General features: G+C 37.9%; 1 protein-coding gene and 1 gene segment (V, D, J or C); both read left to right on the top strand.

Annotated features, from left to right (window-relative positions):
- LOC113020942 (immunoglobulin mu heavy chain-like) overlaps window positions 1–22,788 on the top strand; it is a 140,167-nt gene that overhangs the window by 19,235 nt on the left and 98,144 nt on the right. The window lies entirely within an intron of this gene.
- On the top strand, window positions 3,903–4,338 carry LOC113020975 (immunoglobulin heavy variable 3-74-like). The segment is given in 2 exon segments: window positions 3,903–3,951; window positions 4,043–4,338. Coding segments are annotated over 2 exon segments (345 nt in total).

The raw sequence follows: 22,788 nt of genomic DNA, 5'->3' as shown, positions 1-22,788 counted from the left end.
TATATGGAAAGTCAGGAAAAGATTTAAAAAAAAATGACATCAACATGAACATCCTTAGAAAACAACCTGTTATAGTTTTTCTGAATTGCTAAAACACATTTCCTAAAATCTCATCTCTTTGTCTCCAAACACTAAACACAAACTCTAAAATTCAAGCTACTCTTCTAGCATCTTTCTATAGTGATGGTCTGATGACTGGCCTTGTTTTCTGGTTTCCTTTCTTTTAGGTAATTAGTGGGTGGAGCTCACACCCACACCTGAGCAGGCCAGGATCAGGTGCACAATAAAGCAGATTTTCCAGAGCATCTCGTGGTTCCTGTCCTTCATGTATGCTTGGCTATGAAAGCATTTAGTTTTTTTTTGTTTCACACATGCTCACTCTTGCATCCTCTGTGCATTCAGTCATTGGAAGCATGCTATTTTTAGTTTCTTTATGTTATTACACTAAAGTATGTAACAGCCTCTCTTTATTGTTTGTACCAGAAGAATTAAGTCTTCATTATTAGCAAATTAGGCAGTGAATAGAGTGACAAAGGAGTACAAATCTCACAAGAAGTACTACGACTATTTTAACTATGATAAACAGCATTTTATTTTTTCTGTCTTGCGCTTACAGTCATGCTAATTTCATTGTCATGGTAATGACTAAAATCTCTCCTATTTTCTTATTTATTTATAAGAAAATTTCCTATGAAGGAAAAAAAAACTTAAATTTTAATTTGATTTCAAAAAGCATTTTTGCTGAAATGTAGAAATGTTTGAAATGACATAAGGTTCAAAATGTAAAACATGCTTAAACTTGTATTTAATTAATTTCTGGCTCAAATCAAACATTATAATGTGGTTTAAATTTGTGTGGACTCTAAACATGTTGAGAAAATGATTAATTCTAACTGAGTTCTTCCAGTGAGGAGGAGTTAATGCAAAACACTAATGTCTTTGTATCTGCTTATTCACTGTCAACTAAACTCTGTGTCTGTTTCAGCTGCTTGTGATCACACTGAATCTTCTCTTATCAAAACTACTAGTATAGAAGGAACAAATAAAATTGATAATAAAGTTGATATTAAACCATATTCACTAAATAGGTTTGTGTTTATTACACAAATGTAGGTTTTGGACTCATAGGGCATGAGACGAACACACAACTCATCCCGTCCTGTACTCTTTTTCGTTAATGCCAATGCACATCCTTCTGATTCCTACCCATTCTGCAAATTGTCACTATCACAAATGCACAAATTATCTTTATCTTGGGAATCTTTTTGCTGGGAGGAAGAGAGGAAGCAAAATGTTTATTCATAGGTTCTTTTTTGTCATTGATCAGTGATCATTATTACCAATAGAAGTATGCACTAAAACATAAAAAAGCTGGCTCTACTAACATCACACACAAGGCAAGCTTTACAAAAAACAACTCCTCATTAAGATCATTGTTTTGTAGCAGAAAAAAAACACATGTACAAATTTATGGGCTAAGCCTTTGGAGTGTGTTGAACATAGTGTCTCTAGTGTTGAACATAACTGTTCAACACTAGAGAGCATGCAATGACAAGCCTTTTACCGATTGAGAATAACCACATTTTTTTTGATAATGAGTTCAATTTCTTAAAATCATTTAAAAATGACCTGTATGACAAAGTGCATTAGGCTACAAATTTTTTTAAAAAGCAACACATCATGCCACGATCTAAAGAAAGTTAGGAACAGCTAAGAACCAAAGTCAGTGACATCTGTCAGTCTGGGACTGTGTGTTCTAGACATAACAGATTCGCTCAATTGAACAAAGAATTATAACAATACATTACATTTAAAACAAATTGTCTATATACTGCTAATACCTTAAATGGATCAAAACATAATATATTCAAGAATATGCAAATAATAGTTACTTAAAAGGGAGTGATGTCGCAGAGTGATGTCTGCCTGTCAGTGAAAAGACAGATCAGCTTAAAGATTTCCTCTTTAGCATCAATCATGTTAGCTGTGATACTGCTGCTGGCTGCTGGATCATGTGAGGAGCTTTTAGTAAATTCCCTCATATAAATATATTAGAAATACTTAATTGTCAGATGAATGATGGATGTAATGTTAATTTCTGTTTCCACAGGTGTGTACAGTATTGATCTCATTCAGCCAGACTCAAGGTCTGTGCAGCCTGGACAGTCTTTTTCCATCACCTGCCAGAAACCTGGCAGGTGATGGTTTGTTTGTCCCTATGATAAAGAACATTTTTCTTTTTATATCTAATTTCAATATCTTTCTAATTAAATTGAAAAAAAAAACCCCAAAAAGACTTGAATTTCAAAGTAAATGTTTCATGAAATATGGAAATGTTTCAAATTATATAAATTAGAAAATGTTACAAAGACTTAAAAAAAAAGTAAAATATTAATTTGAGTGCACTAAAAGCACTTTGAGTTATATTAGAGACATACTAAATGTGGTTTAAGTATGTCTAAATTTAACACATGTTGACCAAATGATGCCCAAATTAATTACAATTGAGTCATTCCAGTGAGGAGGGGTTAATGTCTACTTATCTGACAGCAGAGACGATGACAGAGAGCAGTGGACTCAGTTTAACAGTATGCTCTGCCCTGCTTTTAACTGTGTTCTTGGCAGGTGAAGATTTTTCACTTATAATGACTCTTATTATGTTATAAAAGAAGATCACTTTCTTTTATTATTTTTAACCTGACAGATGATGATAGTCAGACTACAAAACAGTCTGAACCAGTGGTTAAAAGGCCTGGAGGATCCCATTAGATTTGAAACTAGATTAATAAAATTGAACTGAATTGAACTGAAACCGTCTCTTATAATTGTTTACATGTTAGGGATACAGTAGTCCAAGCCACCAAGAGACGTGCAAAAAGACATGGATAATGTAAATTTGAATATGAACATGAATTAACAAATGTGTTTCTACTTCATCTTCCACAGAGAAGTCACAATGTATCATAAATCTATCTGTCTCACCCAAATACACAGATGATTCTTTAGTGTACTATTCAATACCAAAATGATTCAAACTATCAGTACAGCTTAACAACTAGCACGCTTATATTAAACCACATTCACTATATAGGTTTGCTTTTATAACTAGGATGTAGATTTTGGCTGATGCAGTATGAAACAAACAGACAAAACAGAACATAGAGTAAATGAATTGTTTTATTTACAGAAGGAAGCAAAAAGAAGAATGATATGTTATGAATTGTGAGTTTGTATGAACAAAAGAACTCGACATATTAACTCTAATAATTACTTAAAACCTGCAACCTCCACTGTTCATAAAGGATATGCCTGCCACTGGAATAACTGTCTGGGTACAAACAGCAAAAATAAGACAGTGGAAGGGCACTGGGGAGGGGGTTGTACTGAAAAACAATGTTGAACACTAGAGGGCACATAATGACAAGTTCCTCACCTCTGCCAGTATCCAAAGAAACGACAAAAAGGTTTTCAACAGGTAGTTCAACAGTGACCGTGCAATCATTTTTGTTGCAGTTTATTCTGGTGCTTGAAAACCTGAACATCATTTGACTGTCGACCTCCTTATCTGTGACATTTCATTACTGTGATAGTATAGCTTACACTATATTAGAGAGCTGACAAAACATTCTAGTATACTTACTTCCAAATAACTAACACACATAAAAAAATATTAAACACACTAAGAAAAATCACAAATTGACAATGCAAATATATTTTGCTGTATGTATTTATATGTAGTGTTGCAACAAAATGTTAACTTGTTTTGTGTCTCTTTCTTTAACTGCATGTCAGATATACAAACAGGCAAATTCAACCTGACCTAAATACCCATCCACTCTGCCTACACAGCATAAAAATCTCTCATTCGTATCAGCATTTACAGTTGAAATCCACACCAGGTTATGACCATGGCCATTGTACAGAGTCTGCTCCTTTTGACTCTCATCTCAGGTGAGTGAAGTCTGTTAGGAAGAGACAAGATAGGAAGAGAATATTTGGATCTCAGCTCCTTCCCATCATATAAACTCTCTATTTCTTTCAGCTGCTTGCTGTCAGTCTCTCACCTCGTCAGAGCCAGTGGTCAGCAGACCAGGACAATCAGTCACTCTGTCCTGTAGAGTTCAAGGAATCGATCTGTCTTGGTTGCACTGGATTCGTCAAAAACCTGGGAAAGGACTAGAATGGATCGGACGCATTGATGATGGGACCGGCACAATATTTGCCCAAAGTCTTCAAGGCCAGTTTTCCATCACCAAAGACACTTCCCAAAATCGTGTGAATTTAGTGGTGAACAGCCTCAAACAGGAAGACTCTGCAGTTTGTTACTGTGCACGATAGCCACAGTGAAATAAGAGACTGAAAGGCCATGCAAAAACTGTGTGTGTGAGGATCACTGAACCATTTCAGCCTAGTGAGTTAAATACTGATGGAGTTATCCATGAAACAAATGAGTAAAAATACAATTGTCTAATGGTGTGGTCATTAAATCGTATAGAACTAGCTGGACTTGTAAGACATCACCTTTGTGACTGCTGACGTTGTATATGAAACGTAACAGTCCTAAATTTAAGCCCCTAGATAGAAACATTAAACCGTAAAAAAAAAAAATCCCAAATTTGTTCACTTGCAGCTGCCAAACTGTTTTGAAAGAAGTAAGTTATCTTGTGCCTTCAGCTCATTTCACTCACAGCCAGTTGCAGGAAATTTGATCAGTGAAGACAGTGAAACTGCATAAATTTAGCACAAAAGGAAAATATTAATTCCAACTCTCATTTGATATAAAATCTTGAAAAAATAAATACATATAAAGCTTGTTTTATAAATGAACTCACGAAGTTCAGAGAATTGGTGTGGGTAGCTAAAGCCATAAGCTCCAATAAGCTAAAGGCAGAGTGGGTTGTCTACATTTCTGGTCCGAGTGGAAGCGATACATATTATTCCACATTTTTCACCATTTCCAGAGACAACACTCAGGATCAGGAGCATCTGCATATTAACAGCTTGGAAAAAGAAGATTCTTTCATTTATTATTGTTCTTTGTTCTATTGGACATGTCTCAAATTTTTAAATCAACCAGACCCTACAAATATTAAGCTTTTACTTTAATACGACATTTACAATCAACAAAACCACACTCTTAGTAAGTAGGTCTAACCTCTTATCAACAGGTTTCATTTAAATGCATTTTAATGTGTTACTTGTTTTTGGACACTTTAAGGAGGAGTTCATGCAAATATTGATCTGCCAATCTTTAATTAGTTCACAACAAAGTGAAGACGAGTAAATGAGACAGACAACAACTTTTCAATATGTTTTTATCTACATCTATAATGCTTCAATGCTATCAGTGATTCCTGGTAACTACCACAGATCTGCATTCATGCAGTCAGACGCTCACTGAGTCTGAACCAGTGATAAAACACCCTGGAGATTCTCACAAACTGACTTGTACATATGCAGGAATATCAGATAGTGATGCTGCTATCAGCTGGATCAGACAGGCTGGAGGAAAAGGGATGCAGTGGGTTGCTTACATTTCTGCTCCGGGTGGGAGCACTAAAAGCTATTCCACATCTGCCCAGAATCGCTTCACCATTTCTAGAGACAATAATGTGGATCAAGTGTATCTGCACATGAGCAGCTTGACAACTGAAGATTCTGCCATTTATTATTGTGCTCGAACGCCACAGTGAAACAGGAAGCCACAGAGCTGTACACGAAACACTGCAGATGTCACTGTGACGCTGATGGTCAGAATTCTCTTCATATTATTTTTTAACTAGCCTTAAATGTTCTATACATTTATTGGCCTCATATTTATATCACAAAATGTTATAACGTGAAAGAAAGTAAAATGTTTACTTTGCAAGTTTGCTTTTCTTTACTACATTTACTATATTTATATATCATAATTTTATGTCAGATATTATGTGATAGGGAATATTTGTTGTTATTGTTGTGATCAAGTTTGTTTTATAATTTCATCTTCAGCATTGACCACATCAACAATGGTCATGTTAGCTCTGATACTACTGCAGGCTGCTGGATCCTGAGGAGGTTTCGCTGGATTCACATGTTCAATTGTTTGGATGTCAAATTCTGTTTGTCTTTCAAGTGCTTGTTGTCAGGTTTTCACCGAATGTCAATAGAAAATTGTACTTAGTAGTCAGTATAATCTTTTAATGATATAAGTTTGCAAATGGTAGAATACTGCATGTTGACCTTTTGATGACTTAGGCTGTTGTTCACTACAAGACTTTGTGTGCATTCCAGAGTGTTCTGGCATTCACACCCACATCCTGGGAACATGGGAGAGGTTGTATCTTCTCCTATTGTTTCATGGTAGGATAAACGTAGCTATGCCAGTTTTAGTCTAAGTGCCTTTTGTTTAGATGAACTGCTGGACTTCCAGACCAGCAGGTTTAGGGAAGTCTTTATGGGGTCACACTCTGACACCCCCCCCCCCCCCCCCCCCCCACACACACACACACACACACACACACACACGTATACACATCCACATTCCAATGTAAAGAACAAACGCACCTACTGATGTATAAAATAAAGACCAGGGCAGTGGCAGAGCGCCAGCCTCGGAGCCCTCACTCCCATGCGAGTGTTCTGTGCTGCCCTTGCATGCAAGTAAAACTGTGTGTTTCTCCTCTCTGATTCTCAGCTGAAGAAGTGTCTTAGAATACATCTCTTGACACACCTCATCATAGCCAATGGTCAATTTTACTCCCACCTAATTAAAACAGTAAATAAACAGGGACATGGTTATTTTCTGGTGGTTTTATGTCACCTCACAGCAAGAAACCATGGGTTCAAATTTACTGGTCAGCTGGGGCATCTCTGCATGGACTGTGTCTGGTGTTCAAACACATGTGTCATGGTCCCTGTGTCTCCCCGGCTGGCTTGAACAGGCTAGAGGTATTTGTTGTTGTTTTTTCTCCCTCAGTCTCTCTCTCTTCTGTCTCGCTCACCTGGGTGGAGCTCACTGTTGGCTCCACTCTTGGCTTATTATTGGCTATATTATTGGCTTATTATTCCTGCCTCTCCCGGCCACCATGTAAGACAGTGGCTCACTATTTATCAATCAATATTGATTGATAAATACTTCAAATAGAAAATGTATTTCATAAAAAAGCTTCTGGATAAGATAAAGGATTAACTATTGGATTAGCTATCTCATTTCTGAAATCCCACAGTAATGCAAGTTATCCACACTCTTTGTGGAGTGGTTAGACAGACACATGATGGCTGCCTGGCTTTTTTTTTTGCACTGCTAAGAGATGTGTGTGCTTAAACAAAGTCCTTTCAGCCTCTGTATTTACACTCTGTCACTGGTATGTGGAGAATGAAGGGACTCTGTGATTAAATTGAGATCTGAACATCCAAGTGTGGGCCTGTGGTGTGACCACCAGTTGAAGGCTTTATGCTCATGTCTAGTTTTCAAATGAGCTCAATAAAGGGCTCACCTGCCTTTCTGCATTACTACTCACCAAGCCCTAACAACACACCCATCACACTGTTAACTTACAGAAAGCTAACATTTCTGGTGGTTGCTGCCATTGTTTCAAGATGTGTTAAATCTCAAACTTTAACAGAGTCTGAAGCAGCTGTTAAAAGATCTGGAGAGTCCCACAGACTCACCTGTGCAACATCTGGATTTGACTTCCACAGACTCATGTGTGAAACTGGATCAGAGAGACTAAAGGATTCAAGCAGATTGCTTATGAAGTCACAGACCTCAACAGTCCCACAGGCTCATCCATACAACATCTGGATTTAATATGTAACTTTTACTCCCAGTTAGTCCAGAACAGATTCACTATCACCAGAGATGATTCTACCAGTAAAGTTTATCTGCAGATGAACACAGCAGTTTTAACTGTGCCAAAACCACTGAGTTTTCAATGGGACATGAATTCATGAAAAAGCAACAACAAAAAAAAAAACAAAAAAAAAAAACACAACAAAATATTCAAATATTGAATTGAATTCATCTATGTCTCTGTTCTAACACTATTCATGCTTACCAATTGAGGGCCAAGTTAACCCCTCCTCACTTTGAGTCAATGCAAAACTCAGATGTCTTTCATGTCTACTTATCTGTCAGCAGAGAGGATGACAAAGAGCAGTGCACTAACAGTTTAACAGTATGGACTTCAGGGCAGGACTGCTGCTTTTAACGTTGTTTGTGGCAGGTGAAGATTTTTCTCTTATGAATAAAAAAATGTTTTGTTTTTGTTTTTTTTGTCTTACTATCTTATTGCAAATGACTTTTTTTCTTTTTTTGATCTTCTAGGTGTTGATAGTCAGACTATAACTCAGTCTGAACCGGTGGCTATAAGACCTGGAGAATCCCACAGGCTGACCTGTACAGGCTCCAACATTGACTTCAGCAGCTACTACATGGCCTGGGTCAGACAGGCTCCTGAGAAAGGACTGGAGTGGGTTGCCAGCATCAGATATGACAGTGCTTACATCTATTATTCTCAGTCAGTTCAGGGCAGGTTCACCATCTCCAGAGACAACAGCAAAGAGCAGCTGTATCTGCAGATGAACAGCCTGAAGACTGAAGACTCTGCTGTTTATTACTGTGCTCGAGAGCCACAGTGAGTGGAGCCGATTGACCAGCTGTACAAAATCCAGCATAACATAAGTTTGTTAAAAATATGACTAAAGTTATTCTCAGATATAATGGCAGACATTGTTGGTACAACAGTTTTGTTGTCATAATCACTAACAGAAATAACCACAGGAGTTCAGGGTATACTATAATTCTGTAAAGATTATCATAGTAATAGCAGTAATGATAGTGTATTTTAGTATTATTTTGAGATTTTGTTTTGATGTTATATTTGCCAACTCCTCTACTGCAGACAGGATAGAGAGAAAAGTATCCAGTGTTGTTATGTTAAATTATACAATGCTCACACAGAGCTCGGCCCGTTCAACAACGTGGCTTATCATTAATCACCATTCTGTGTGAGAAAGAAGATGAAGAGGTCATTTCAAGACACAAATCAGTGACTGGAGTTAAAACGCACTTTAACTGAAATATAGGAAAAGTTCAAACTGTTCAAATAATGCAGGGACATTGCTGTGATTTATAAAGTATATAAAGTTCAGTAGTGACAGGCAGAATTCTTAGAATCAGACACTATGTGCATTAAGGGCAGTTTGGTTTGTCTGTCTTCTATGTAATCATCTTTGTTTGTTTGTCTGGTTTTTTTTTACTTTTACACACACTCATTTTTACACAATGTTCTTCTTGTGGAAACTGATTTTATGTGGCTGAACAATTTTAAAGTTTTTAAAAACTTTGTGTAGTATTGCCTAATTAACCAAGAAAATAAATTACATACTCTTGCCCTAGTTCCTTTGTAGCTTGTTACCCAGGGGTAAAATCAAGATACTGTAAGTAGTCTGTTAAATAGCTAATCAATATGACTCTTGTCATAAAGTTTGTTCTCAGAATTTCACATTTTATGAGAACATTCACTTTTCTTCCTGTTAATGCCAAAATAAGCACTGAAAAATGTCAGTAGGCCAAATTATCAGCTGTTTTCCCAGAGAAACCTTCTCTAATTGTCCTTTTAAACAAATCAGGGTGAATGTGTGTGGTTCTCAATCTGAGAACAGGATATGGTTTTAGTTTTAAGTATTAAAACCAGATATTATTTTTTATTTGTATTTTTATTATTATTTACCCTTTTTCTCTGTCTTTTTAAGGCACTGACACAAAATCTATTTTGAGAGCATAATTCTTTTGTGGCAATTTTGTTTTTAAAAAAAGCTAAAAACACAAGAATTGACCACATGATCTCCACTGATCACTTAACACCAAGAAGAACCTTTACGGTTCACAGTAAGTCCTCATTGAAATTATTTATTGGAGGGGGGATTTTACAGAAAAATAATGTGAAACACTAGAGGGCATACAATGACAAGTTTCTCGCCTCTGTGAATATAAACAGAGACGTTAGAACAGCTTTTAATCAGATAGATCAGTGGTGGCCTCACAGCCATGTGTGTTTTGTTTTGTTTTGTTTTGTTTTAACGAACTCACCATGTCATTGCATGAGAAGACTGTTGTTTATTCTTGTGCCTGAAACGTTTGGTAGTCACGTTAATACACCAATGACAAATCATTCTTCATCTGGAAATCTCTGTATATGTGACATTTCAACACATTCTAACACATTCTTACTCCCTACACATCCACATGCCAAATGAGGATCGAACACACTTTTAAAAAAAACTTCACTGTAACAATACAAAATGTATTTTATTGGTAGTGTTGCAACAAACTGTTATCTGTCTCTCTCTCTCTCTGTCTTATTTTGATTCTCAGATACACAGACAAGCAAATCTCCACCCACTCTGCCTACACAGCATCAAAATCTCTCATTCACATCACCATTTACAGTTGAAGTCTCACCAGGTAATGACCATGGCCATTGTATGGAGTGTGCTTCTTCTGTCTCTCATTTCAGGTGTGTGAAGTCTGTATCAGGATAGAAAGAGAATGTCTGGATGTCAGCTCCTTCCCATCATGTAAACTCTGTATCTCTTTCAGCTGCTCACTGTCAGTCTCTCACCTTGTCAGTGGTCAGCAGACCAGGACAATCAGTTAACCTGTCATGGAGAGTTCAAGGACTCTCTCCGACTTGGTTGCACTGGATTTGACAAAAACCAGAGCTTAGGAGAAAGGATTGGAAGTATTCATGATGGGACTGGCACATCATTTGCCCAAAGTCTCCAAGGCCAGTTTTCCATCACCAAAGACACTTCTCAAAATCGTGTGAATTTAGTGATGAAGACACTCAAATAAGAAGACTGTAGTTTATTTCTGTGCAAGAAAAGCACAGAGACAAACAGACTGAAACTGTTGTATGTGTGGGAAGCACTGAACCATGTCTGAAGATAAATAATGAAAGACAAAAATTGTACACGAAAAATAACAGTCTTAAAATTGTTATTTTATTACATTTAAGCTCCTAGATAGTAAAAGTAACCATTAAAAATCCCTACTTTAATCACTAACAACTGCTGAATTGTTTTAAAAAATAAGTTATTTTTCCCTATTGTTAGTCCTTTGTAATATAATATATTGTTATATTTAAAACAAACAAACAAAAAAGCTCATTAAAGTTGATAAATAGTACATAACAGTTTTAAAATGCAAGTGCAGGGATACTATACTCTGACTGGGTGTACAGCAGCGACCCCCAACCCCAGGGCCTCGGACCGGTACCGGTCCGTGAGTCGTTTGGTACCGGGCCGCAAGAGTTGAGGCTCAGGTGTGAAATGTATGGTTTTCAGGGGTTTTATCGGTTTTCAGCGTTATTTTGTTATCGCTTTTATCGTTAACTCTGTTTTCCTGGGTCTTTTCACGTGTGTTACGAACAGTGTTGGGAAGGTTACTTTTAAAATGTATTCCATTACAGAATACAGAATACATGCCCCAAAATGTATTCTGTAACGTATTCCGTTACGTTACTCAATGACAGTAATGTATTCTGAATACTTTGGATTACTTAATATATTATCATGCTTTTTACAACAATGTGAATGTACTATTGCTGTGTGATTTATTACTATTACTGAAGGTCCGCGACTCCGAACTGTGGTAAAGGGACCTCTGACTAATACGGCGGGGTCCCTGTCGGCTCGTAGCCGAAAAATAGCTTTACTTTGTTGTGTGGGTCAACTTTTCTTGCGAGAGACAGAGAGAGGCGTTGAAAGACTGCTCCAACGGAACTTATTGTTTTCGGAGGAAAACATGAACACAGTATACAGTCGAGTCTTAATAGCTTACTTACAACTGGGCTCGTCAGGCTCTCTTCTTGGCTGCAGTGGTTATTATTATATTTACATGCTTCCAGCTCCCGTTTTTGCTCGATGACAACTCGTACCTTTCCACTCCCCTTTTTCTCCCTCCTCGCTCACAGACACATGACGTGTATGGCAGTCCATTCTCCCTGCAACACGGACTACACTGCCTAAGATGCTACATTCTTTAGAGCTATGCTTGTAGCATTCTGCCTGTTAGCTTAGCACAACAACAACAACGAAAAGGCGCTCTCTCACCCAGGAAACACACAGTCGCAGAGAGAGAGAGAGAGAGAGCGTCGCCCTGTAACCATGGCAACCGTAACGCTGCCGCCTGGAACAACAGAACGTAGCTGTCAAACAAAACCCAAACAGTCCTGACCCGCGACAAAATGAAACAGGAAAGTACCGCAGTGTAATCCATTTATTTCAACAAAGTAACTGTATTCTGAATACCACCTTTTTAAACGGTAACTGTAACGGAATACAGTTACTCATATTTTGTATTTTAAATACGTAACGGCGGTACATGTATTCCGTTACTCCCCAACACTGGTTACGAATAAATCTTCTTTTTTTCGGTACCGGTACTAGTTTTATATTGTTGTATTTATCCGCGACACCTTAAAGGCTGGTCCATGAAAATATTGTCGGGCATAAACCGGTCCGTGGCGCAAAAAAGGTTGGGGACCGCTGGTGTACAGTATACAATCACAGGAATAACACAGAAAGACAGACTGTAATTCACACCAATGGCCAATTTAGAATTACAAATGAATGTAACCCATGCATGTTTTTAGGCTGCAGGAGGAAGCTGGAGTACAACACAGAAAGGGCCCAGCTGGCCAGTGTATTCGAAACTAGGACTACTTTCAGTAACGCTGTGCACCAGCATGGTTTTCTTACAACCTGAAAGTGAACTTAGATAAACCAATATTGAATTTATATACACAACTAAAAGTTTATTGAAAAATAAATATATCTGTTGATTTATTTATTCATTATTGCAATTTAAATATGGAAACCTTTACATGATACATGATGCAAGCCTCTTATAAATTATGTTGGATAGTATTCAATATTGACTGCTTCCTGTTCTGTTTATATTTATAAGCTGTATCAGACTTCTAATAATTGGTTTGTCCTTCTCCATTCATTTTGTCCAAATTCTACCTCCTCAGTTAATGAAATTTTATAGAAAAGATTCCTTTAATTATTATTTTTGTTTATTATCAAAAACAACAGATTTAATAAAAAATCAATTCAGCTGATAAACTGCTTTTTATTACAAGGTTATTGTAACTGTAAATTAGTTATTTCACTCGCATAATGACAATAAAGTTCTTCAGTCTTGACCCCTTTCTTTGTTTTAGCACTGTGAGGAGGAGTCTATGCAAATATTGATCTCCATGCCTTTATTAATTTCTCAGCAAAGTGATGACAGCCAAACTACACAGACAAAAGCTTTCAATATGACTTTAACTACAAGTATAACATTTATTTTGCTGTCAGTCATTCCCGGTGAATAACACAGATCTGCATTCTTCTGTATTTATACTTCGGTTCATGTGTGGCTTGTTTCTCATTACACCTTTTTTTTTCCAGGTGTTTGCAGTCAGACGCTCACTGAGTCTGAACCAGTGGTAAAACGGCCTGGAGATTCTCACAAACTGACCTGCACGTATGCAGGAATATCAGATGGTTCTGCTGATATCAGCTGGATCAGACAGGCTGAAGGAAAAGGGCTGGAGTGGGTTGCTCACATTTCTGCTCCAAGTGGAAGCAATAAATATTATTCCACATCTGTCCAGAATCGCTTCACCATTTCCAGAGACAACAATGTGGATCAAGTGTATCTGCACATGAGCAGCTTGACAACTGAAGACTCAGCAGTTTATTATTGTGCTCGAAAGCCACAGTGTTACAGGAAGCCACAGATCTGCACACAAAACACTGCAGATGTCACTTTGTGACACTTTGTGAGTGTGACTGATGGTTAGAATCCACTTTATATCAGTTTTTAACTGACCTTAAACCCTTAATATGAAATGTTTTCCTGGATTTTCATAGTTATGCATTACTAATATTTTGTTATTATTGTTGTTAATAAGTATGATTTACAAATATTTCTTTTTCATCTTGAACATTTTTTGTTTGGTATTGTTCTAGTTCTTAGTTACTAGTTCCTAGTTACTTGTTCATGTTCTGTGTTTCCTTTCATGTTTGTCTTGGTCTTGCCTCTGTGTGTCCTCTGCAGCATCCCCTGTGTTAGTTATTTGTGCCTCCCTTTGAAGCCAGTCTTGTCTCCATGTTTATTTGTCTGTCTGTTTCCCGAGTCATGTCTCTGTCTGTCTCTGACTCTCTCTGTGTAATTCTGTTTATGTCTCACTTGTTTTGATTTCCTGTGTTATTTAGATAGTTATTGTCTGATGTGCTTTGTGTTCAGCTTTGCACCCCATGTCTCCTTATGTCTACTTTGCTCCCGCTGTGTTCCCATGTTTCTCCACTTCTAATCACTGTCCTGTTGTGTCCATCTTCGCTTGTTTCTTGTCACAGTGTACATTCATGCTCCTGTGTTCATATGCCCAGTCATGCCCTTGTAGTTTGTAATTAGTATCCTGTTTGCTTGCCTTTAGTTTTACCTCCTGCTGCCTCTGCATCTGCAAACTTGGGTCTTCCTTCACCACACCCTGACACAGGCAGGAAGTTTTGGGGAGTAACAGAATACATGTACCGCCGTTACGTATTTAAAATACAAATTATGAGTAACTATATTCCATTACAGTTACCGTTTAAAAGGGTGGTATTCAGAATACAGTTACTTTGTTGAAATAAATGGATTACATATTTTTCATATTAGGCTTTGCCCTATTTTTTGGTAATTCCACACCAGTGGAAACCCAAACAAGAGGCTCTAATGCCTCTGTCTCAATCTCGCGGCCCATGTCACCTCTACTTGCGAACTCCATAATGACGTGACGAAATATTTTTAAAATTTATTCACCAAAATGATTTAATATGAAGGCAATAGGCAGAGTGTTACAGGCATAGTCCTAAAGAATGTAGCCTCATGGGCAGTGTAGTCCGTGCTGCAGGGAGAATGGACCGCCATACCCATTATGTGTCTGTGAGCGAGGGAGGGAGAAAAAGGGGACTGGGAAACTACGAGTTGTCACCGAGCAGAAACGGGAGCTGGAAGCATGTAAATATAATAATAACCACTGCAGCCAAGAAGAGTGCCTGACGAGCCCAGTTCTAAGTAAGCTATTAAGACTCGACTGTGCACTGTGTTCCTGTGTTCCTGTGTTCCTCCGAAACAATAAGCTCCGTTTGAGCAGCCTTTCAACGCCTCTCTCTGTCTCTCGCTAGCCAAGTTGACCCAGACAACAAAGTAACGCTAGTTTTCGGCTAAGAGCCCGACACTGAACCCGACGTATTAACCAGAGGTCCCTTTACGGTTTTACGCCTTTTTACCTGTTTTATATACACGCAAAATAGTTTTCTATACGAGATCGCTGCAAAAAGTGCAGCCTTACCTAATGTCCACCCTGCTGTTACTCATTTTATATTAAGATTTTAAAATCTAGTTGGTATTGGTATGGCGAGTAGTTTCAGTACTCATGTAGTTGTAAAAAGCATGATAATATATTAAGTAATCCAAAGTATTCAGAATACGTTACTCTCATTGAGTAACGTAACGGAATACGTTTCAAAATACATTTTGGGGCACGTAATCTGTAATCTGTAATCTGTAGTGGAATACATTTTAAAAGTTACCTTCCCAACACTGCAGACAGGCTCCTGGGGTCCGTTCTTCGTACCTCGCTTACTACATCCAAGATCAAATGACACATCCAAGATCAAATCATCGCGCTAACTCTGAGCTTGCTATTCCGGTTCTCCGAACACACCTGTTGTTGACGATTAGTACAGCTGGATAAAGTAATGTGAGATCACTGGGTGGCTTAACAGGGGCTACGCATCGATAGTAGAAACATTGATTGGCAACCCTTTGATTGGTCGGCGAAAATGTCAAAGGAGCGCGCTCAGTATTTTTCGGCAGCAGAGCAAGAACTCGATTGAGGGATTTCAGGAGTTTCAGAGTTTAATTAAAACGCAAGGGAACACTGCAAAGGCTGCAAAAGCAAGGAGAGAGGGCTGGCAGAAAGTTGCTGACAAATTAAACTCGTAAGTAATTTAATAATAACAATAATAATGGATTGGATCTATATATCGCTTTTCAAGGCACCCAAAGCGCTTTACAATACCACTATTCATTCACTCTCACATTCACACACTGGTGGAGGCAAGCTACGGTTGTAGCCACAGCTGCCCTGGGACAGACTGACAGAAGCCAGGCTGCCATATCGCGCCATCGGCCCCTCTGGCCAACACCAGTAGGCGGTAGGGTAAATTTATTATATTACACCATATTATATTATATTATATTATATTATATTATATTATATTATATCATATTATATTATATTACATTATATCCTCTTTCACATTAGAGCCACAACAGGACCCACTAGAAAATGGGAACAAGTAAAAGTGAAATATAAGAATATTCTACACAATGGTAATATTTATCACTTATATTGCTTTTAGTCTCTTGAAAAGAGACCCTGAAATAATCTGTTTGTTTGTTCATAACAGCAACCAAGAAAAGGGCAGAGCAAAAAAGACAGATGGTGGTCCTGCACCCCCTCGTCAACAAGTTGGTTAAGTAAATAATACCCTCACGGGAAAATCGATATCTCTCTATGAGCACACTGTCGCGCTGAGCTAAAGGATCCTGTCTGTCCCGCAATATACGCTGAATTCTGAGGACTCTCCTTATCAATCTTGCACCTTCCGCAATGGGTGGCTCGCGTATACGGACCGGACATGGCTGCGACAGACTTCCCAAATCCACCTTCGCTTTTATAGCCGTGGTCTCTCATCTTGCTTACATGAAGTAATTTACTATTACTACTCTAAAATATGAATTACATCTGAAATAATCAAATACATGAAATAGAATGATTAATGGTACATTTCCCTTTTTTTAGGAAATGACCTGTATGTATCTGTATGAAATCAATAAAAGGATCAAGTACTGCATTATCTTTAGTTACATTGATAACATTTATTTATGGAAAAACAGTGGTAAAATATCACTGTTGCTTCCGTATAAATGAGGCGGACATGCCTGAGTTCCCGCGATCTAATCCTGTTTACATAACGTAAGCCTGCTCCCGAGCAGGTTTACGCTTACGGATCTGTTGCTATGACAGCAATTCCCGGATGAGCTTTGGAGAACCGAACGATCCAAGATCACGCGAAATCGTCAACAATCAAATCCAGCTAACTTACTTAGCGAGGTACGAAGAACGGACCCCTGGTAAAGGAGTGGATTGCTTACTTTATATAGTGGACTGTGTGAACAATCCCCCATACTCATCCATGAATTCATTAAAAAAAAAAAAAAAAACAGAAAAACACACACAATTTTCAAATTCAATTTTTCTAATATTTCATTAATTTATTGCTTCAATCTATCATGAGATGAGATGAGATAGCCTTTATTTGTCAGTTGCAGGTCTTTTGCCCACAACCGAGATGACAGACCTTGCCGACCGTACATACAATACACAAACGTCACATTGGGGAGACAGGTCAGGCCAGGTAGCGAGGAAAAAAACATCGAAATGTGCAACACAAAAGGATAATACAGGAATGCACAGGTATCAACACACCATAACACAATAAACACAGACAAGCAACATGGGAAAGTGTTCCAGTCTGTACATCTGATCTGGGACCGCTGCAATCTTCGACTGCGCCTCCAGCTGACCCGATGTCCACATCATGGGGGAGGTAAGCGTTGGAGGTGGCGTTGGATAGGGAGGGTGATAATGGGAAGGAACAGACTCAACACAGTCGTTATCAGGGAGTTTTTGAGCCCACAGCTGGCGCCGAAGGGGTAGCCGGATTATGATGGTGATTTTTCTTTTGCAACAACTCATGAGAATTTCAAGCTGTTCTTTAACACTCCGACACTGGTCTCTCAATCTCCCAATTCTCTTTTAGGTTTTAGACACAGACTGTGAGAGAGTGTTCCAGGAAAAGTAATACAAAAAAGACACGAGACTAGAAAAGGACATAAGAACTAGCAGGGAAGATAAGGGAGAGGAGAAAAAGTGCGTCCGCCTCCTCCGAGAGCCAAAGAAAGAATGTGGTTGAAGTTTGTCTATTAGATAGTCTCTTCCAATGCGATTAATGATGAGAAAGTAAAAGAAATGTACATGTGTAGATTCATTCCAGATGGTTCTCATGTTTCCTTACATTTCCAAACAAATAACATAGAGACATGTTGGGTGGCCAAAAGCGTAACATACTGACAATTTGTCACATGGCGTAATTTGTTACACTTTGAGATGAGAACATGTGTAAAACTACAGAGCTAACTTTGTGTGCAAGTCCAAAAGATTTGGACAGAGACAATGTTTTTTTTCCCAATTTTGGTTCTGTACATTAGCATAATGAATCTTAAATAAAACAACTCAGATGCAGTTGAAGTGCAGACTTTCAGCTTTAATTCAGACGGCTGAACAAAAAGATTGCATAAAACTGTGAGGAACTAAAGCATTTTTAACACAATCCCTTTATTTCAGGGGCTCAAAAGTAATCGGACAAATAAAATTACTGCAAATAAAATGTTCATTTCTAAAACTTGGTTAAAAACACTTTGCTGGCAGTGACACAGCCTGAGGTCTGTGGCTCATGGACATCACCAGATGCTGGCTTTCAGTTGCTGTTTGTTTGTGTGCCTTTCTGCCCAAAGCTTAGTCTTCAACAAGTGAAATGCATCCTCCCATCCATCCCATCACACAGTGTTTTACAGATGATGTGTTATGCTTTGACTCATGAACTGCTCCATGTCTTCTCCATACTTTTTTCTTACCACGGGCGACCATGGCTCAGGGGTTTGGGAATCGCATCTGTAACCGGAAGGTCGACGGTTCGAGCCCTGGTTCAACCTGTCCTGGTCGTTGTGTCCTTGGGCAAGACACTTTACCCTACTTGCCTGCTGGTGTTGGCCAGAGGGGCCGATGGCGCGATATGGCAGCCTCGCTTCTGTCAGTCTGCCCCAGGGCAGCTGTGGCTACAACTGTAGCTTACCTCCACCAGTGTGTGAATGTGAGAGTGAATGAATAGTGGCATTGTAAAGCGCTTTGGGTGCCTTGAAAAGCGCTGTATAAATCCAATCCATTACCATGACTCTGGTAGAAGTTGATCTTGGTTTCATCCAATCAAAAAATATTTTCCAGAACTGTGTTGGCCTTTTTAACACACTTCAAATTACTCTTGATCCCTTTATTTATTTTAATTTTTTCTTTGCCTGTCCTGTCTGGCAGTGTAGCAATGAGAATTGTTGTCTGAAGGCCAAAAAATGCTCAAGGGATAAGGAGAAGGGTCATACTATCCGCCTAACGTCTCAAGGTGCCTGGGAGCTCCAGTCTACATCGACTTACTCACAATACCTAACTGTGTGTGGAATAAAATATGAAACACATATATGATGCTAACCTTCAAATTCACAAAGTCACACAAAAAGTGATATTGATATTACTTGAACATACTTAAACACACTGTTTAAGTTTTTAAGTGTTTTATAAAACGTTGTCTTTTAATTATTAATTAAGTACCCAATAAAATAAATTGCATGGGTTAAAAAGATGTGTCTTCATTGAAGTCATTGTCTGGGCATAAATAATCAAAACACTACACATGGAGATTGCACCGTAAAATAATGTGGAACACTAGAGGGCATACAATGACAAGTTTCTCACATCTGCCAGTATGCAGAGAAGCAATGAAACAGGTTTTCAACAGGTATATTGGCACTGACTGTGTAATCATGATTTTGTTTTGTTTTGTTTGTCACACTGCATGAGACTGTATGAAAAGACTGAAGGAGCTGGTGCCTGCCTTAAACTTTTTGGTAAAAAAAAACAAAAAAAAAAAAAAACAGTACACCAGTAACAAAGCATTATTTGACCTTCTTGTCTGTGACGTTTCATTAATGTGATAGCTTACATAACTTCAACTGCATTTCAGTTACACAAACAGGCAAATTCAACCTGACCAAAAATCCCACCCACTCTGCCTACACAGCATAAATATCTCTCAATCACGTCACCATTTACAGTTGAAGTCTGAACCAGGTTATGACCATGGCCATTTTACAGAGTCTGCTCCTTTTGACTTTTATTTCAGGTGAGTGAAGTCTGTATCAATATAGGAAAAGAATATTATTATAATTTGGATTTTAGCTCATTCCCTCTAAACTCTTTATCTCTTTTAGCTGCTCGCTGTCAGTCTCTCACCTCATCAGAGCCAGTGGTCAGCAGACCAGAACAATCAGTCACTCTGTCCTGTAGAGTTCAAGGACTCTCTCTGGCTTATCTACACTGGATTCGTCAAAAACCTGGGAAAGGACTAGAATGGATCGGACGCATTGATGGCGGGACTGGCACAATATTTGCCCAAAGTCTCCAAGGCCAGTTTTCCATCACCAAAGACACTTCCCAAAATCGTGTGAATTTAGTGGTGAACAGCCTCAAACAGGAAGATTCTGCAGTTTATTACTGTGCACGGGAGCCACAGTGAAATAAGAGACTGAAAGGCCATGCAAAAACTGTGTGTGTGAGAAGCACTGAACCATGTCAAGCTTAGAAGATAAATAATGACAGACAAAAACTGTACATGAAAAATAACAATCTGAAATGTTTTAAATTTAAGTTCCTAGATATTAAATTAACACTTAAAAAATAACAACTGCAGCATTGTTTTGAAAAATGAATTATGTTTTGCCTATTGTCAGTCCTCGTAAATATAAATAAATTGATAACTACAAAAAAATATGAAATAAACATCTAACTAAATTGGTAGTAGCAAATAGTAAACAGCTGTAAAAGCCAAAGGCAGGTATACTGTTCACTCATTACAGTTTACCAGTCAATCACAGGAATAACACAGAAAGACAGACAATTATATGTAATTCTGAATGGCCAGTTTAGAATTACACATTGATGTAACTCTTTCATGTCTTTAGGGTGCAGAAGGAAGCGGGAGTACCCAGAGATAACACATGTAGGCATGAGGGAAACACATAAACTCTGCAGAGAAAGGTCAGCGAGTTGGTTAGAAACCAGGACTTCTTTTTTGGCACTGCATCAACAGGTTCTTGAAACCTGAACTTAGACTAATACTGAATACAGAGATACTACTAAAACCTTATTATTAAAAAAATATCAGTATATTAAAGAGTTAATTTATCATTACAATTTAAATATGAAAATATCTGCAGGATATCTGTAAGTATTACTCAGTTCTTATCAAATGATTCAGTATTTAAAGTAAGGTGAGTCTCTGTTAAACTGTGTTGGACAGTTTTCAATATTGTCTCTTCCAATCTAGTTTGATTTTAATAAGTTATATGCTTAGACTCAGAAGCCATATAATGGATCCACACAGTTCAATTTAAAGTCCCCAGTTGAATTGAATATTATGATAATAACTCTTTTAATTATTAGTTTGTTTAGAATCAAAATAAACAAACTAATAGCAAGTTAATACTGTGATAACAGAATAATAGCAGAGTCCTTTTAATGGGCACCTCCTTATCTGTGACATTTCATTAAAATGAAAATAAAATCCATATTGTAACACAATCACTACTAACAAACAACGAATAACTCACAAATTCAGAGAGGAGAAGGTTAATGGACATACAAACTCTTTCATTGACATCATCATCACAATAATAATTCACTGTCACTTTAAGGGACACAGTCTTTATATGCTGTCATTTAAAGAAAATGTGTGTAACAATATGCAAATAAGGTTGTTTTTTTTGGAGGGGGGGGGCTTTTTTTTTTTAAAGGAGTGTGTAGCTGTGTGTCAGTGTACAAGTGTACATCATTCAGGTGTAGTCATGATGGTGTTTTTAACGCCGATGCTGCTGCTGGCTGCTGGACACTGTAAGGAGTTTTTAATGGATTCACCTTAATAAATATAATAGCAATGCAAAAAATTCAGATCAATAAGAAAGATCGTTTTGATTTCTGTCTCCACAGGTGTGTACAGTATTGATCTCCTCCAACCAGATTCAAGTATTGTGCAGCCTGGACAGACTTTAACCATCACCTGTCAGGTCTCTGGTTATTCTTTGACTGATAACAGCTATGCAACAGGATGGGTCAGGCAACGCGAAAGAAAACCAATGGACTGGATTTTTCATCAGTGGGGTGGAGGAGATTTTTATAAAAATGATGCTCTAAAGAACAAGTTCAGCTACAGCAGAGACACTTCTGCCAGAACAGTGACAATAACAGGACAGAATCTGCAGATGGAGGACACAGCTGTTTATTACTGTGTGCGTCGCTCCACAGTGATGAAAACCACTAACAGACCTGGACAAACACTGAGTAAATGGGAATATAACAGTGATAAAAATGTGATCATTAGTAGTCTCTGTAATAAACTTTTTCTCTGTAGGAGATAAAAAGTTTTCTTATTGTTTCTATATTCTATTATTTATTGATATATTTTTAATAAAGACATTGTCTGTTTATGTGGTCTACACACCAAAGAGAAGACTTAGGGAAATCTAATTTGCATAAACTACCAGTCAAAAGTTTGGACACACCTTCTGATTTAATGATTTTTTTCATTATTTTTACTACTTTCAAATATTGGAAGCAAGATATATGGAATTATGTAGCAAATAAAAAATTGATAATGACTCTAAATATGTCTTATACCCTTGACAGCCCTATTTGGCAACTGTTAGAATTCATATTATGGCAAGAACCAATCAGCTAAGTAGAGTCCATCATTACTTTAAGAGCTGCAGCTCAGTCATTCTAGAAAATTGCAATGTGTGTGTGCAGTTTC

The sequence above is a fragment of the Astatotilapia calliptera genome, chromosome 4 (assembly GCF_900246225.1).
Source record: "Astatotilapia calliptera chromosome 4, fAstCal1.2, whole genome shotgun sequence".
Lineage (NCBI taxonomy): Eukaryota > Metazoa > Chordata > Actinopteri > Cichliformes > Cichlidae > Astatotilapia > Astatotilapia calliptera.
Note: the sequence above shows the minus strand (reverse complement) of the source record. Positions and strands in the feature narration are given on the sequence as shown.